The sequence below is a fragment of the Ambystoma mexicanum genome, chromosome 9 (genome assembly GCF_040938575.1).
Source record: "Ambystoma mexicanum isolate Mex_15411 chromosome 9, UKY_AmexF1_1, whole genome shotgun sequence".
Classification (NCBI taxonomy): domain Eukaryota; kingdom Metazoa; phylum Chordata; class Amphibia; order Caudata; family Ambystomatidae; genus Ambystoma; species Ambystoma mexicanum.
Window position 1 is genome coordinate 291,555,606 of NC_090931.1, and position 17,473 is coordinate 291,573,078.

Genomic DNA, 17,473 nt, shown 5'->3' on the forward strand with positions numbered 1-17,473 from the left:
CCTTTTTTATTCGACAGGCTCCCATTGGGAAGCCCGCCCAGAGGTGCCAGTGTGTCTGGAAGGACAGGAAGCTGGGAGGACACCAAACCTCCTCTGGTCTATACCCTCCACTATGTCTGCTTAGATTCACATCTGACTGGGTGCCTGGTTGTCTCCTTGAGACAGCCACCACCCAAAGTTTGAAAATAGCATGCATACTGATTGGCTGGGTTCCTTTATAAAAGATGAGGGTCTTGATGCTGAAGCAAGAGTTGACCACTGGAAGATCCATTCCGACGAAGAAAGATGAGGATGTCTGCAATTTCCTCCAGCGACCGCCAAAGCCGACTGAGTGACCGCTGCTGCTCCAGCTCAATCTCCTGTGCAACAGGGAAGATCCAGGCAGATGACTTTCTCCCCTAGACTGGTGGGCCTAGCCGGTCCTGAGACCAGCTACAGTTTGAGCCATTCCACAAAGTGCTGCAACCTTCCATGCCTGCAATACCCAAATACCCTGGGACCCTTGGCACTGCTGCGGTGCATCGTCTCGTCAAGCGCGGTTCCGGCTGCAAACTTGTGGGCATCTGTCTGGGTCTTCAGAGTCTCCATCCCAATCGTCCTCTCAGAAGAGTTGTGGACCGAGAAAAGGAAGAAAGTCTGCCAGGTGAGAACCATTGCTGCTCCAAAGCCTGTGTCGAGCCTCCACACCCAAGTGCCGCAAAGATAGTCTGATGGACATCCCTGTGACTGAGACCCGAGCCAGCGCTTCTGTCATCTTACCGTGGGGACCTACCAGTGACAGTCTTTCTTCATCACAGAAGGTACTGCTTGACTCCTAGGTGCTTACCTAGGCAGTGGTTGTGTTGCTGTTCGATCCTCCTGAGCTTCCTGAGTCATGTTGTGGTGGACGACGCACCATGTTCTCCAAGGCCTAAGGACATCTGTCATTACTTACTTTTTACAAAAACTCTTCTTATGACACTTTGACAGCATCTGCCTTCCTTTGTTCTGCCACCAAGGGTCACTGGTCTCCCAGTGCCCCATCTGACTTTTTGAGGCAGTCATCCCCCAGATAGGGTTGGACTTTTAAAAGTGAGGCTTTCCTAAAAGTTGCCTACCTACCATTTTTGTTATTTCAGTAAATGTTGGTTGTTGAACGATTTGCTAACCTGAAGCTACTCTATACCTATTTATCATTTAAAGGCCTGCAATTATCTGTTATCTATCTGTGTGAACAATTTTTACTGACCTGAACTGTAGTGATTTTGACTAGAAGTGTGCTCAAAGGCATTTGTACTCAACTACAGCTCTACTCCCTCCTAGACTAATCCTGGCTGCTCGACCATAGCTACCAAACCTTTTGGGTAGTTCGGGCCAAATCTAAGAGTTTAAGCGCTGTACATCTAAGAGTGAGCCTCCTGAAGTCTTACCACAGGTGGAGTTCAGTAAAAGTCCCTAACAGATTTATGACTCCGATTATGTAGCATCTGTTAGGTTGTGGCTGTTGACAGCACAGCTTCCCAGAGGCCAACAAATCACAACTCCTCAAGGGTCCCTAACCACTAATATGATTAAGAGAATAAACACATCCATGGCAAGGAGTACTCTCCAAGACCACAGTGCTTGGACTTTCTAGGACTGAACGGGCCAAGGCAGATCAGCATGGTCCGACAAAGTGGGCATCAATTATTTTTATGGCAGTCTCAACCGAAACCTCTGGGCAAAACTATCAAAGTGGGGGATCCCGTCAGGTCTCATCAACTTAAATGGGAAGGATCCTCCAGCGGTGGCAGTTGTTCCTGGTAGTGGTTGCAAGTTGCGTCGTCGTCCAGGGGAAGAGAAGATCTCGACCTGGAGGAAAGATGAAGGTCGTTGCACTACCAGGGAAGAAACCATCCGCGGAGTTTTCTGGTTAAAGGTGGTACCTTTGTTTCGCGGTCATGGTAAACCGTGGTATCCCGGTTGCCGGGGTGCTTGGCACTGGCAAGGCGGCCACGAGGTACGTCGGGAAAGCGAAAAGACGGTGAAACTGGTTATCCCCACCAGTCAAAAGAAGAAGACTCTCCGGCGGGAGATCTCCTCTGTCGTTGGGAAAAGTGGTGAGGCAGTCCAGCAGGGCTCCACTGGTGGTGGTGTCGTGGCAGGTTGGCTCAGCTTCTCCCTCGTCGGATTCTTGGGTCCTGTGGCGACTTCTGAAGTTCCAGTCCCCAAAGCCCTGCTTTTATGCAGCAAACCCCCATTCACTCAGCCTAGCTGACACTCAAACATGCTAAGTGGTGAGCCGGCCGGCTCACCACTTGGACCAATCAGGATGGAGTGCGACTTGAGTTGCCTAGGCAACTCAGTCCAGGGTGCCTAGATTGCCCTCCACCCCTCCTGAGTACCCCAGACAGAGGGCACCACTTTGGAGGGCTTCTGTGGAGAAGCCCACCAAAAAGTGGAACAAAAGGGCTCGACTTGGGTCGGAGTCACAGAAAAAAACACAAACGCCATTTTAGAATCAAGTTTTGGCAAAAAATACCAATCGGAGAATTAATATTAATTAAATAAACCGGCGGTATGTTCGAGGCTACCGTAAATAATTAAATAAAGATAGTAGCCTAAAACTATGGGAAATCCCATAGGAAAATATTCCCAGTTGAATATAAAAAGTAGTATCCACTGCCACCAGCCAAAACTCGATCAGAGGGGACAGACGTGCCCTCTCGACTAACAGACCCCGGGGCAATTGAATTGTCCCAGCCAGTACGTCCACAATATGATGTTTTGTACTGGTTCTGTTCAGAATGTAAGACTAGTAAAGTCAATGGTGACTTTACATGCACCGGGAGACAGTAGTCAGTCCCAGGGTATGGAGTCTATACTGGGGGGTCACTATGACACCCCTGTGTTACTGCACGGAGGGTGCTGTGTAACACACATCACAAAAACACCTGAAGCCCTATGGAGTAAAAGACCCCATAGCCCATTAAACACATTTAGATTCAAAGAAACACACTCAAATCATGTCCAAGAGTGAGGGTAAAAGAGTCTCACTCTTGGCAGGAGAAAAAAATAAACCCCAACAATCCAGCAAAGCTGCTGGGGGACTCACTAGGTTAGGAAATTCAGCCTAAACAGAGAATTCTCCCGAACAGCATATGCTGATGATTTCCTTCTCTTCGATCAGACCAAAGTGGGACTGCAAAGACTTATTTGTAGGTTTGAAGAATATTCTACACTTAAGGGGTTAAAAATCAACCCAAGTAAAACCTGCATGATGGTCTTTTCCAAAGGGAAAAAAGGGAATTAGCAAGTGTGGAAAATTGGCGGTGAAAACACCATGAGAGCACATAGAATTGTTTATTTGGGATTTATTTTGGCCAAACCATCGCCTGTTAAATTAAGACGCTCACTCAGACCTAAACTACTCCCGCTCCTCTCACAATCTATTAAATTAGATAACAAATACGGCAGGTTCTCTATTAAGCCAGTGATAGATTTCTTCAAGGGAAAGGTGATTCCAAAATTAATACATGGAATGGTATTACATTATTTGGTTCTCTTGACATTTTGGGACACCCTTGAGGGTATCTATTGGAGAAAGGTCATGAAACTTCCCAACTGTGTCCCGATAGTGGCTATAAGTTTTGAATTGGGTTTAGTTTCTCTCCGAGCTAGAATCCTTTGGAGGGCTCTTGCATTTTTTTCTGCCCTGCTCAGCCCTAAACATGACACACTCTATGATGATGTGGGCAAGACTCTTCTTGCAGGGATCCCTAGATCGAAACCCTTTTCTCCTAAAAATTCAGGGACCTCTGTGACAACACTCTTTTAGATCTGTCTGTCGACAGGGACACTCTGTTGAACAACCCGAACAAAGTCAAAGAGCTCCTTTTTTGTTGTGATTGGAATAATACACTGGGAAAATTACATACTTATCCTGCGCTCTGCGATTTACAATTTGATCATAAGAAGAGAGGTTGCCTGTCTTTTATTCTGACACAATTTCCTAACCGCCATTACTACTCCTGAAGCTTAGATGGAATATTCTGCCTACCAAGGAAGTTTTACATAGAAGGAAGGAGACTTGTGATTTGGATCTTACATGTCGTTTTTGCCACAGTCCTGAGGTTATTGAATCTGCCTATCATCTTTTCTTAGACTGTACAGCACCGAAAGGTCTTAGGGCCATTTACTTAGGCAGATTCAATACTCTGGGACTGTTGGGGGGGCAGAAAATCTTATTTGGTCTCGCTGTCTCTATTACTAAAACCGTAGATTGACTTGCGGTGGTGGGTTTTATAAAATCTCTAGATCTGTTTGGGCCACCACTCTGATCTTTTTGTATGATGAATTACTAATCCTTTTAACTATTTTGTGTATTGTATATGTATATGAACTTGACACACTACTGATTTTTTTGCATGAAGGGGGGTATGTTTAGGAACTTCTTATTGGTTTTAATTCTACACTGATTTTATTGGCTTATCTTATGTTTTTTACTTTTAGAAGAAGGATCCTGGGGTTGTTTTCAGTATTTGTGATCAATTTATGGTAATGTTTGTATATACGAACTTTAATGTTCTTTTTCTTACTGAATGCAATTGTAAAGGTTTCTTTTGTAAACTGTATACAATAAATATTTTTTTTTTTAAAACTGCCCCTAAATCTGAACAAGGCATGCATACAACTTTTACAGACACTGCTTTCATGTTGCATTGGTCTTAGTGATGGAAGTCCTTCATTTCTGGTCTGTCTTCAGTAACACTACATACACAATTTATTAGCCGAAGTTTAGGCTTTGAGTGGAAAGTGCAGGTTTCCATACTTTCTTCATTTTGAGAGAAGTGGGTTTTTTGAAATCTCCATTGTTTTGTTTGTTCTGTCTCCGACTGGCCACCATGTCCTGTGTACTTGGCCCAAATGGACCTTCATACAGTGTTCAATGGTAGAACAACAAAACTCAAGGGAGTATGGCCAATTACCTGAACTGTCGCTATTGCCAAGCGAGGTAGTAAGTGTCAGGAATATAAAAGGGACCAGTGCTGAAGCTTGGTGTCTTTTTATTTAAAAAAAAAGTCTGGTAGGACCTGTGTAGCCTAGTCTAGGTTGCGACACCTTGTTGCTGTGAGGGTTCTCCTGTGGTATTAGGAAGTGCAGATTGGGAAACAATCTACAACTATAGTGTTAAGGGTTTCCCATACACTAAATGTAGGATCCAGGAAGCCCAATCCGCTCCCAGTTTGTAGTGCTCCTCTTAAAATGCATCACTCTTTCACGGGTAAATGTGTCAGAAATGGCCGAACATTCCCAGTAAAGCCGCTTTGATTGCAATAAGAGTCAGTGAGTAGTCTATGGAAAAGTTCTATTTATAGAAGGACACCTTATAAGTGAATATTGGTTATAAGCCTGGGGAGGACAAGTTCATATCCACAGTCAGGCCAATGACGATTCAAGGAAGTCAGTTAGGCAAACTGTGTGAGATGCCTGGTCTCAATATGGAACTCTCCACAGAACCGCAGACTGAGATTTAAGAGGGAATGCAAACCCTCCCACTCCCATTAGCCCAGTGGCGGCACCTGCTATGACGTCTCCTAGGCGATCAAGAGGGTCCCTGGAGTGCTACATAGGCTAAATGAAGTATCTGCCTTCTACAGAGCTCTGCTTTGTCTTCTGTAGATCCAGCATTCTTTAGTGGATCAACAAAGGATATAGGGCAAGGAATTGGTCCCGCACTTCATGAACACAGTTGGTCTGTCCAAAAGAATCTTGCGGTCGGATGATGGTTGCTTACATCTGGCTGAGGTCCGTCTTTGTTTTCATGTTCCATAACCTGTCAACCAAGGTTTTTTCATAGAAGACCTTCATGCTCTGACTCAATCAGATGGGTCAGTCCAGCAGTTGACAAGGCACTGGTGCAGTGTCTGTAGATTGCCACCCAAACCTCCCAATCGCACATCCATGCACCGTTCACGCAGTTGGCAATAGTGCTTGGCATCACACACTCTTTTTATAGGTTTATTCCCAGGGTGCACGTTCCAGAGGAATCCCTGCTTCCCTGACCCATAGCACCCATAGGAACACTCCCACAAACCTTTGTGTCCCTGTGGCCAATGCTTGCATCAGGAAAATTACTTGGATGACAATTCCTGGTCTCCACCCAAAGATGCAAGTGCAACAAAGTACAGATGCCTGGCTCCTTTTAACTAGAGACCTTCCCAGATGAACTGGAAATAGAACCGCTCTTCCCCCTGCTAAGGAAACTCAGGCTTTGCCCTGGTGACCTGGCTAACTATTGCTCCATCAAGCATCTACGCTTACTTGGCAAAGTCATTAAGAACACTGTTGCCATCTAGTTGCACAAAAGGATGTCACCACATTGCCTACAGAACTACTTTTCCTTAAGGTCCTGTGGTCCCGCTCCTCCGGTATATCCTCCTGTCTCTGATATTGTACTGACAGTGATTGCCTCAACTTCCAGCAGGCTCTCCAAGTGGTAGTCGTGACTGAGCAGCCAAGGCCTAACCCGGGGAGGTTTTGTGGGGTGAGACAGGTTACAGTACACAATTTTCACTAATACCAAATAAAAGGTGGTCCACACACTAGATGTGTATAAAAATATCTTTATATTAAGCAAAGAAAAAGCAAAAACCATACACCAACATTTAACTAAAACTTTGTAAAACAGAGATAATAACGTAGCAGGTACGGATTGAGTTTGAATAAGTGACAGAGACCTTCCTGAAAATAAATTTACAAGAGACCAAAAGGTAATATTGCAAATGGAGTCGTTTTTGGTGGGACAGAGTTAACCCAGGGTGAAAGTGCCCCCGAAGAGCAGTTCCTGGATTCCCTTGGTGGGAAAACCCTAGAGTTTATGAAGATAAAGAAACCAAGAAAATGCCTGCCAGCAATGCCGGAGGGAAAGGAGAGCTTACCCTTCAACCGGGTAAGCGGCTGTGCAAAATGCGAGCTCTTCACTGGTTGTTCAGCGACAGACACAGATGCAGCTTGGACCCTAGAAAATCTCTAGAAAAATAACCACTGCTACCAACCAGTACGGAAACCTCAGACAGGTAACATAACTGTTAAAAAGACAAAGGGATACAAAGTGTACCTCTTGTAGCACTTCACTGGAAGGCGGTGTGCTACAGTAAAACCACGAAATCTAGCAAAATTGCAAGGGTCCCCGTGCACTGGGGACCGCCAAAAGAAATGAGATGCGATGAGCTGAGCAAGGAAAGGAAAGCAAAAAGGCTTCACTTGCCTCCAAAAGTCAGGGCAGAGTTTAAGCTTTATGAAAAAGGTGTGTGGGTGGAGTGATCCAGTGATGTCAATGAAGGGGTAATCTGCAAAGAAATATTTGTCAGCAGCCAGCTCCTCTTCGATACACAGTCATGTGGCCCCCTCATTGCTTCAATGCAACACTTCAACCCCCATCTCAATGAATGGGGATCAGTCAAAAAGAACTCAACCAGGTAAAATGTTGTGGAACCATTTTACTTGGGTAAAAAATCTACCACTGCCTAGCTACATGATTAACAGAGAGGTTACTCTCTCTTGGAAACTAAGTGGTACCTTTGGGGGTACCCCTGTCTTAGGAGTCATATGGGCATGTAAAGCAGAGCACAAAACGCAGTACCACACTGTCAGAATTTGGATTGAGCCTTGCTTGGAGGAAAAGGGGAGTCCAAAATTAAGGAATCCAGCAAAAGAGGAGGTGACCCTCCAAGTTGGGGCAGAATTCCATTTTTGGAGTTCTATTGCCCAAGAGCTACAAATATGATTTCTGAGCGTGATGAAGCTCAATCCGCCACCATCCAAATTATCGACTCTCTACACATCTGGATAAAGGGGATCCAGCATACGTCCTCTCCTCGACCTCTCTGCCTTCTATACCGTTGGCCATGAGCCCTCCTCAACATCATCACAAAAGGCATTGGCTTGGGCTTTGAAAGAAAGTCAAGCAGTGGTTTGTCTCCTCCCTCTCCAACAGAGACCAATTTGCCCTGATGGGCTCCAACAGATCCCAGAGCCACTCGCAGTGCTCCATCCTGTCCCCGGTCATCTTCACTCTTTGCATGGAACCTCTGGGGGAACTCCTCGCCTATACCACCAATATACAGATGACGCACAGCTAAACCTAAAAATCTGTTTCATCTGTGACTACATCATACAGTGATTGATTCGATAGATTGATTCATGCTTCAACTCTCACCCAGTGCAAAATATTTCGGGTTTAGTATCTACTGCAACCTCTCATTCATTTGGGTTCCTCCACAAGTCAAGCTTTTTGTCCCTGTCCAGACTTTCAGAAGTTGTCCAAGCCTTTGTCCTGGTGGCAGTGCCTACTCTCTGGAGTACTAGATGCCACCTTAGCCCCTCTGAAAGCGGTCCGGCAAGCTTCCTTATAGGACTAAGAACATGTGTCCACATTACACCAATCCTCAAGGAGCTGCACTTACTACCTCCTTCAGCATACGTAATGTGTGGCACTGCCTGCTTTGTCTATACAGTAGTCACAACCAAAACACCACACACTACTTGACCAAGCTGGAAGCCAAAGAACTACAAGCTGAGGGGTAGCGGGGGGAGGGGCACACAGCAAACTGACTTTTTCCTGCTAAACACCCAGTCTTTGGAACAAGTTATCAATACTAATAAGGCTTGCCCACTTCATCCTACGGTTTAGGACAGATCTTCAAAGAACATGTTGCTTATTGTGCCACTCAATCTTATTTCCTCTCCTCCAGAGTTCTATTTACCCCCCCCCCCCCGAGCACCCTATTTGTAACCCTCTCGGTGCGCCCCTCTGCATACACACATACATCTTGGAGATGCAGATAATTTTCCACGGGTTACTGATATTTCTCCCAAATCAGAAAGTAATTTGTGTTTGTGCCATTGGTTCCCATCTGCTAACCTGTTAAGTGTTTTATTGGAACTATTTGACTGAATCTGCCATACACATTAAAATGCATAGTTCTAGATCAGCCATTAAGAATAGATCCAACTTCAGTAATATGCTCAACTCAGTAAATCAGAAACCTGGGTCTGAGATGATTTTAACTTGTTCATATCCTATCTCATGCCTCTCGATTTTATAGTCCCTAAAAATTACCACTTAAAAAGGATAGAGGAGTCACACTTATTTTTAATAAAACTATCTGCTCTGCCTCGCTAACACTTTGGTCAGACCTCTATATCTCACTTTACATTCTCACTAAATAAACCATTCCAAAACCTTATTTGCCATTAACTTACTCTACCACACAAATTTGGAACTAGAAACATTTATGAAGACATGTGAGCTAATCGTCCTCCATGCAGCTCTTCGGAACAATAAATAGATTCATTGTGCAAGAAAATCATTACTAGCTAAATCCATTTACCCCGTAACCACCCATTACAGCTTTTGAATAAACTCGGAAGGCAGAAATTAATGCTGTAACTGCAATATAATTTAAAAAGAGAAAAGTGGGTCGCAAATGGAGGCAAACCGTTGGCCCTGCTTTAAAGCAGGCCTGATTCAGTCACTTGGACAACTACAAAAGTGTAAAGGTGCTAAGAAAGGGGGACTAGGGGTTCGGGCATGGCCAGCTGTCAGACAGATTAACTGTTCAACTCTGGGTTTTTTTAATAACAGCTGCATCTCCTGGCAAAGGAGGGAAGATGAGTTGAGGATAGCGGAACCCCTGAATGCTTGAGCCCTCTGAAAGAAGCGTCTATGCAGAGGTAATTGCTGCTGCATGGTGGAGAGACCAAGTCATTATTGGTTGCCCTGGAGACCTTGTGGAAGAGGTAGTTTGTCATACAAATACTGAGTGGGACCAGAGAGAGTAAAAAGGTAACAATGTGGTGGTTATTGCTGCAGCTTAACAAAGGAAGCTACTGGGTAGGGTGTACAGTGTCTATAACAAAACGAGCAGAGGCAGACGGGCCAACCACAAACTGAAGGATCATTTACCCTATGTGGCGGCCTTTCACACTATACATCAATTTTTAGAACCCAAAGGCAAGGATTGGTCTGTTGTTTTTAAAATAATAAAAGTATTTTTTTTTTTAAAGGCTAAGGAAGTATTTCAGCAATAGAATTGCTCTGTCTCTATTTAAAATATTTCATGGTTCCTTGCACAAACAATTGGGGACATTTACTTGAAACTGGATAGTGAATCCCTGGTATTGGTCTGTAATCAGTTGTGATTCAATCTTAAGAGCAATTCAAGCCTTCTCGCCAGAAGAGTTTTTACTAGTACTACAGAACCTGGGCTTCTCTCTGGCCCTTGATAACTAGACATCTGTCTGGTTTGAGTTTTTTTGTTGGCACTGATTTTATGGTTGGCTTCAGACCAAACGAAAGTCCTTTATTAATTGCCACCTTTTCTTGGCTCTCATGCCGGTAATGGTCCATATTCACAGGACAGAGAATAGTTAACTAGTGAGATATCAAGTAATTTTATTTTCTGGATCCTGATCTGATCCCTAAATGCTCGGTGACCCAGTTCAACATTGAGGCTGCAAAAGGGTTGTTGACATCCATGGCTGAATCTTACCCCCTTATTGATTAGATTGTATTCTGAACCAATCATGCAGATTTCAATTAGATTGTTTTTGCATAAGTAGGGTGCATTGACAAAAATTAACTTCTGCATTGGGATCTTGTCTTGGTTTCCAACAGGAATTTGATAATTATGCAGAGTGGGACCTGAGGGACATTGATTTCGTAGAAGACGATTCTGATATTTTGCATGGTAAGTCTTTAACAAAAGATTCTGTGGCCTGAAATGTTTTTGTTCATAGCAATCGTAGCTTAATGACTTGTTAACTTTAAGGTTCACCTTGAGATCAGGAATCCTCCCAGATGTTACAGGGATCAGTACCCTCTAAATGATTTTATGATTTAGATTCAACTACATTTTAAAAGCATGTGGTTTTCAGTAGTCGAAAAAATAAAACTTCTCAGCTGGTATTTTTTGGCTATTGGGTAAATGGCCCATAACATTCTTTAAGATTGCATTAATCCAATTAGGGAATCTTTGAAAGAAGGGTATGTTACGATGTTGGGTCTTGCATAGCTCAACAGTTGAAATGTTCCTGGCCTTGTGGTGCTTTAGGATCTGCAAGAGAAAAATGGTAAGATAGGTACAGGTTAAACGGAGCAGAGGGCGCAGAGCAAGATTGCTTTGAATATGTGTGTTATTTTGTCACCAGAAAACTGTTGCATTATTATGCAGAAACCCTGTCTGAATTCATTTATGCTCATTTGGAAACCAGAGCCCTGAATACCTACAAACCATGTAGTTGCGTTTCATTGCCACTAAAAGTTTTCTGATACCTAGAATGTCCTTTTAGTTGTGGCAGCAGTGATTTGATGTAATGAAAAACAGTGATGTGTGATCAAGGATATGTGTTAAGGTGTGAACCTCAATCAAGCTAAATAGTTTTATTTTATGAATGTTGGTGATGTTGGGTCATGTTCACCTTGCAAACATGATAAAGATGCTCCGTTTGATATCCACTTTTCATAACGCTTTGTTGCCTTCCAGATCCTGGGCCACATTAAAGGAAATCCCCAAATAGAAACTATAGATCAGTAGGGTTTTAGTATAGCGGCAAATGTAGAAAAAACATGGTCCAGTAGCAGTTGTATTGAGGGAAAGGCAGAACTGGTTTTGTGCCATTAGAAACTACCTATAGTGGAATAATTTCCATGGTTTCACTCTGCAGGGCGTGTAGTATCGGTAATGTCATCAAGATGGCTGTAAAACAAGTACATCAAATCTGCAAAATTGTTTTTATGGACTGATTTTAAATTTCTGAGGTCTCCTTTGAAAGAGTTTCGGGCTAAAAAGTGGTTCTAGCAGCATTTACACTGAAGTCAATGGTGTCTCAAAAATGTTTGGCCATATTTATATTGTAGTACAGAGATGCAAGTACAGCACTGTTATGTGTTTAGTTGTTTTTTTGTTTCAGCGATACATTTTATGATCTTTCGGCTACCACTGCTTGCAGTTATGGTAGGTGTAATGCCGATAGGCAAGTGCTCATGTGCTATAGACTTTCATTTGTGTTTGTGTCAATGCAACACAAGGAGACATAGTTCTAAACACTAAATCTACTTGCTGCCGTAAGACTTGAGTGCGAAGAAAGCGATTATAAACTCCTTGCAGAGCACTTTTAAAAATACAACTGCAGAAGAAATTAACCAATGTCGAGCAAAAGGGCATCTGTATTGTTACAAGAAGTTCACACGCAAAGGTAATCGTGAAAGTCTACAGGCCTGACATAAAATCCTGACAGACCTTGAAGATGCTGGTGAGAGCACAGTGAACAGGAAGGAGCTTCCCTGTAAAACATCCCTAGTGCCAAGTACACAATTATGAGAAATGCCTGCTGCTTTAGCAATATATCTGAACTAGGAGGCATCGATTGCCTACTGTTTGCACTGAAGTTGCAGGCCAGGAGATGTATAATACTGTCCAGTTAAGTGAAATTAGTTTATAGGAACTAAAGTTGTGTGGGTGCAACAATCTAAAAGCTTTTCAGGATTACGGCATACTATATCGCAAAGACAGCTGTTAGAAAATGTTTAACAGAGAATTGTGAACAAACCCCCCCAGTGATAGGTGTATAATCCTCTGACCTAATAGTAAAACAGTGCGTCACTGAAAGGAACTACCAGACTTTCCAATGCTAGCTGTAGCAGAGGAGGAAGAAAGGCTGGAAGGGAGGTGCAATTAGTCCCAATTAACACCACTAAAGGGCAGACTTCGCTGTATACTGAATAAATACACACTTTATTTCTAAGGTCAAATATAAAATGTTTATGATGAGGTAAATAACTCGGGTGACACAGAACACAAAGCAGAGCCTTGGTGTAGGTTAACAAACAGTGCATTTACCCTAAATTGTAAACCCCATACCTGGTGGAATATACAATACATTAAGTCTTCCAGATGTAAGTTAAAGAAAAGACTGCTAGACTGTATTATGCACAGTAATCATTTTCAGTCAGGGTCCAAGGGCACAACACAGAACTTTCCTACTACCTTCCATATAAAGTATTATACTAAATACCTAAGGACATAACAGTTGCAGCATTTATATGTTGTGAACGTGGGAACACAATTCACAACATATAAATGTTCCCAACAAATATTACCAACAGCCAGTAGGTGTTGGGTAAGATTTTAAGGTTAGTGCTAACTCTCCCTCACTTGTGAGACCCCCCAGAATATTTTGCTGGACTGGTGGACTATTTTTCCTTCTACCTCAGTGAGGGTGTCATTTTTAAGACTCTCCATAGTGTCCTGTTGATTGTATCCTCTTTGACAACCTTTTGGCATATATAGCCTATTGTTGCTGGATTGCCCTTTGGGGCTCACCGTTTACATTTTATATGGCTAAACTTGTGAGAACTACAGTTTCCAAATAGTAAAGAGGGATTTTCATCCCCCTTTACATTTTATATAGTGAGCCAGCACACCCCACCTTATGAGGAGTACTGGGGATACAATGTATCCCCTTTCTGGCTGGTGGCAGTGGTTTTACCTTTATGACTTTGTCATTTTTACTCGCAGGCTGTTGATTCAGCCTTGGTAATGCACAGAAGAGCCACCATTTTTCTAAAATGGTGGAACCTTTTTTGCCATTTCCTGCTTGCTTGTAGTTTCTGGGGTCTTCTCTTGACATTCTATGTATTTATTTATTCGGATTTGTAAAGCGTGCAACAGCTCAAGAGCATTGTGGCGCTGGTTACATAAGGGGGTGAGCAACTTAGTTACATAGGTAGCAGTAAAAAGAGTTGAAAGCAGCTAGGAGTACTTATGGAGGAAACATGCAGTTTGTATCTTTAATTAAACAGAGTAGCTTTGAGCTTTTTGTGAAAAGCAAGGAGGGACGTTTCTGCTGTGAGTTCAGAAGGGAGCGCATTCCATAGTTTGGGGGCTAGGTATGGGAAGCCTATTCCTCCAGCTTTGGCTCTGTGGATGTGTGGGATGGTCAGTTTGTTTGTGTAGTAGGTTCTAGTGGGCCTAGTTGAGGTGGGTCTAGATATTGTGTCTGAGAGGTAGGATGGTGCGGTGAGGTTGATGCATTGGTGGGCAGTGTGAGAATTGTAAAGGTGATGCGGTCTTTGCCTAGGAGCCAGTGTGCATCTTTTCTAGCTTGTGAGATGTGATCTCTTTTTGGTATGCTTAGGGCTGCTCTTAGTGCATCATTTTGAGTGGTTTGGAGCCTGTTTGTTTTTTGTGGAAGAGCCAGCGAGTAGAGCCTTGCAGTAATCAAGCTTGGCTCCTATATTAGCTCTAGCTATAGAGAGACAATTGCCCTTGGTTAGGAAGGATTTGATGGCGTTGATGAGTTTGGTGCTGTGGGCGGAGGCAGAAGTTATATCGCTAACTTGCTTGTTCATGGACAGCGTGGCATCTAGATGCACTCCTAATGTCTTAACATATGTTAGCACTGGAATGGTACAGTTGGTCGACTGCACTGGGAGTTTTGTCTTCGGCGGGAATACTTTGTATTCCCCGCCAAGGCTCCAGAGTGTCTGAGAAGGCAGGATGCGAGGGAGGAGTCCAAAACTCTGCACCCCTTTGTCTTTCACCTTGCCTGAAAGGATCCCAGTTTCAATGGGGAGATGGCACCCCTTTCCATAAAATGCAGGGAGAGATTGCAGAAGTTGTGCTGTAGTTCTTGTTAAATACTCCGAACCTGGAAGCTGCTGACAAGTTGACCACTGGACCTGAATCTGAAGAGGAAGGTGAAGAAAATTTGGCTGAGATGATTTCCAGCCACCAGAGAGCCTGCTGTAGCCCTTCCTTCCAAGTGACCTGGGGACTCCAAAAACTACAACCCTGACCCAGAACGTGGTCAGATCCACTAGACTCAAGAAGACCTGCATTTATTTAGGCATCCCACGACATGCTGCCACCTTGCTGGGCTGAAATGCCCCAATACCTCGAGCCATCAGGCGGTGCGCAGTCTTCCGAATTCCGAATCAAGCTGAAACATTGGTTGCATCCTGCTGGACCTCCAGAGACTCGATTTGAGTCCTTGAAGTCTCCTCATCAGAGTGTTGGGTCAGATTAGCGAGGTGAATCCGACTGGCAATATTAATTCTTCTCCTGGCTCCTGAAAAGGATGACAAAACCACAGAGCTGCATCCAGCCATCAAGAAACTCTTGCCTGGAGCCTTATCCTTTTGTCCCTGCTGCAAAATCCCTTCCAGGATATTCCTTCCAGTGTCCTGTCTTCAGCCTTCATGACAAGGAATTAATACAACCAGGTTTTTTGCTGCAGATCTTGAAGTCTTCCTGCTGCAAAATCTTCTATGCTGAGGTACTGTGTTGGCTGTGGTATTTACTTACCTTAGGCTTTTCCTTGTAGCTTTGGGGTGTTTCATGTGATTGGGAGGCCTCTCATCCAGTTCACCCAGGCCCACTGCTGGAATCCTACTTGGGTTTATTCTCAGAAGTCCCTGGACCCTAACTAACTCTAAAGTGAAATACTTATTTGTTTGAAGAGACGTCCACAGGAACTCTGACTTTCCCTGCAATTGAACCCTAGCTCACCCTGCCTACAGCTGGCACCTAGACCACTAGGGTCCCTCTTCTGCCTCTGGGAGAACTCATACAATAGTCTAGGGAAGGACTAGATAAGAAAAGGATTCTGCCTTGAAATGTTTAACAATGTTTAAAAGTTACTTACTTGTGAAAGAGTTGATTAGTTACTGCCCCTTTGCGAGTGATCAGTTACAAAAGTTCTCAGCATGAATGTGTTTTGCTACTCTGAGAAGTATATGTAAGGTTCTCCAGCATGGGGTCTGACATGGATTCACATGCTCATGAATATTCCCCCTCGTCAGGCCGGGAATCCTCGGTTAAAAAAAAAGTTTCACTTTCACTTACAAACTGTATTTCTCCTCCAAACCAATCACTGTGCTCTGGGTCATACTGCCTCCAGCCAATTACTGCCCTCTCCCTAAACCCCTCCTCTGGCATCCATCTTCACATTTTTACTGAGCGTTCTAGTGTAGTGAAGTCCTTGAGTTTTGCTCCGTGAGCTATTCCACATTTTAGCGCTTTTTCGAGAAAGTCCTATTTTTGTCAAACAGAGCCTGTGTGCTCTTTCTCTCCATCGGCCGAGAAGCAGGGATCCATTTGCCTGTGAATTTCGGCACCCCTCAAGAGCAAGGATCGTCGAGTTTTGTACGAAGTTTCCAGAAGGCCATAGGACCTACTCTGCACCATGTTGGAAAGAGGGTAGCTCCCTTTTCAAGCTCTGCTCCGACTGCGGAATGTGTTTGTGGACGACAAACGCCTTCAGTGCCTCTGTCTCCATCCGGACCACACAGAAGGAGATTGCAAAATCTGCCTCTGGTTCACGAAGAGAACCAAGAGAGGATCGTCACAGTAGAATGGTGGCGTGGCTCAGCACCAAGGCGCCTCTGCCCTCTTCCCCATGCAGGGGCATGCCTCACCCAGGACCGGCCAGTCCGAAGAGTGTGCCCAAAGACGAGCACTGCAAGTCCGTTTCTGCCGGGGTCACCGCGCAAGCTGGTCCTGCGCCCAGAGTAACCCTACCCCAAGGCGGGAGGCCTCGGCAGGGGCAGTGGAGAGGACACCGGAAAAGAGGATGGTGTCGCTAAGCCCTAATCCGACTCCTCAGGATGCAAAAAAGGGGTGGGGGGGTGAGGAGGCCTCGGGACGGGCTGTACTCGAAGGCACGCTTGTTTCTTCCTCGGACGAGGAAGACCAGGAGTCCATACACATGATCCACGAGTATGGGGTGACGACGACAGGGGAAATGCCGCTGATGACGATGGCGCGGGGCCTAGTATGCCTACCACCACAACTCAGCCGAGAGATGTATCGCTGGACATCCTTTCAACCCTGCACATGTTCGTGTTGGAAATGCAGAAAAGGATGCCACCGACCCTGGCTCTGGATCAGCCTCTGGCGAAAAAGAGGAAGCAACATCCAACACTGCAACCTCCACACGCGCACCACGTGCCCCCCTCGCACCCCAACCCGAGGGACCCGGACATGGGGAGGGCTGCAGCGATGGACGACATTGTCATGGCAGGCGGCTCGACGCAGCCAAGGGCATCCCCACCGGATGAGGTGGGGTCGTTTCATGCCATGGTCGCCAGAGCGTCCAAGCTCTTCCAGCTGACGACCGAGGAAACTAAAAAGGATGGTTTCCTCTACCAAAGGCGCGAGGCCAAAAGGAAGACCATTATGCCGGTGCCCCTCCTGGATGACAATTTGGGAGGAGGGCCTGGCTCTGTTGAAGAACCTGACCACGGCCCCAGCCAAGCAGGATAGGCTGGAAAAAAAGTACCGGGTGCCGGAGTCCGCACCCAAGTGCCTACGGTCACAACTGTCACCGGACTCGGTGGTATCGGCGCCTGCGAGGAAGAGGTAATCTAATCCTTCGTCCTCCATCCCTCCGGACAGCGAGGGGAAGAAGTTGGACGTCATGGGGAGAAAGGTCATCTACTCCGCGGCAT

General features: G+C 44.9%; 1 protein-coding gene across 1 annotated transcript in view; it reads left to right on the top strand.

Annotated features, from left to right (window-relative positions):
* Positions 1 to 17,473, top strand: part of TADA2A (transcriptional adaptor 2A) — a 426,671-nt gene that overhangs the window by 103,742 nt on the left and 305,456 nt on the right. The window contains exon 7 of the mRNA XM_069614669.1: positions 10,640 to 10,712. Within this exon, the coding sequence (XP_069470770.1) occupies positions 10,640 to 10,712 (73 nt within the window). The remainder of the gene's footprint in view (positions 1 to 10,639; positions 10,713 to 17,473) is intronic.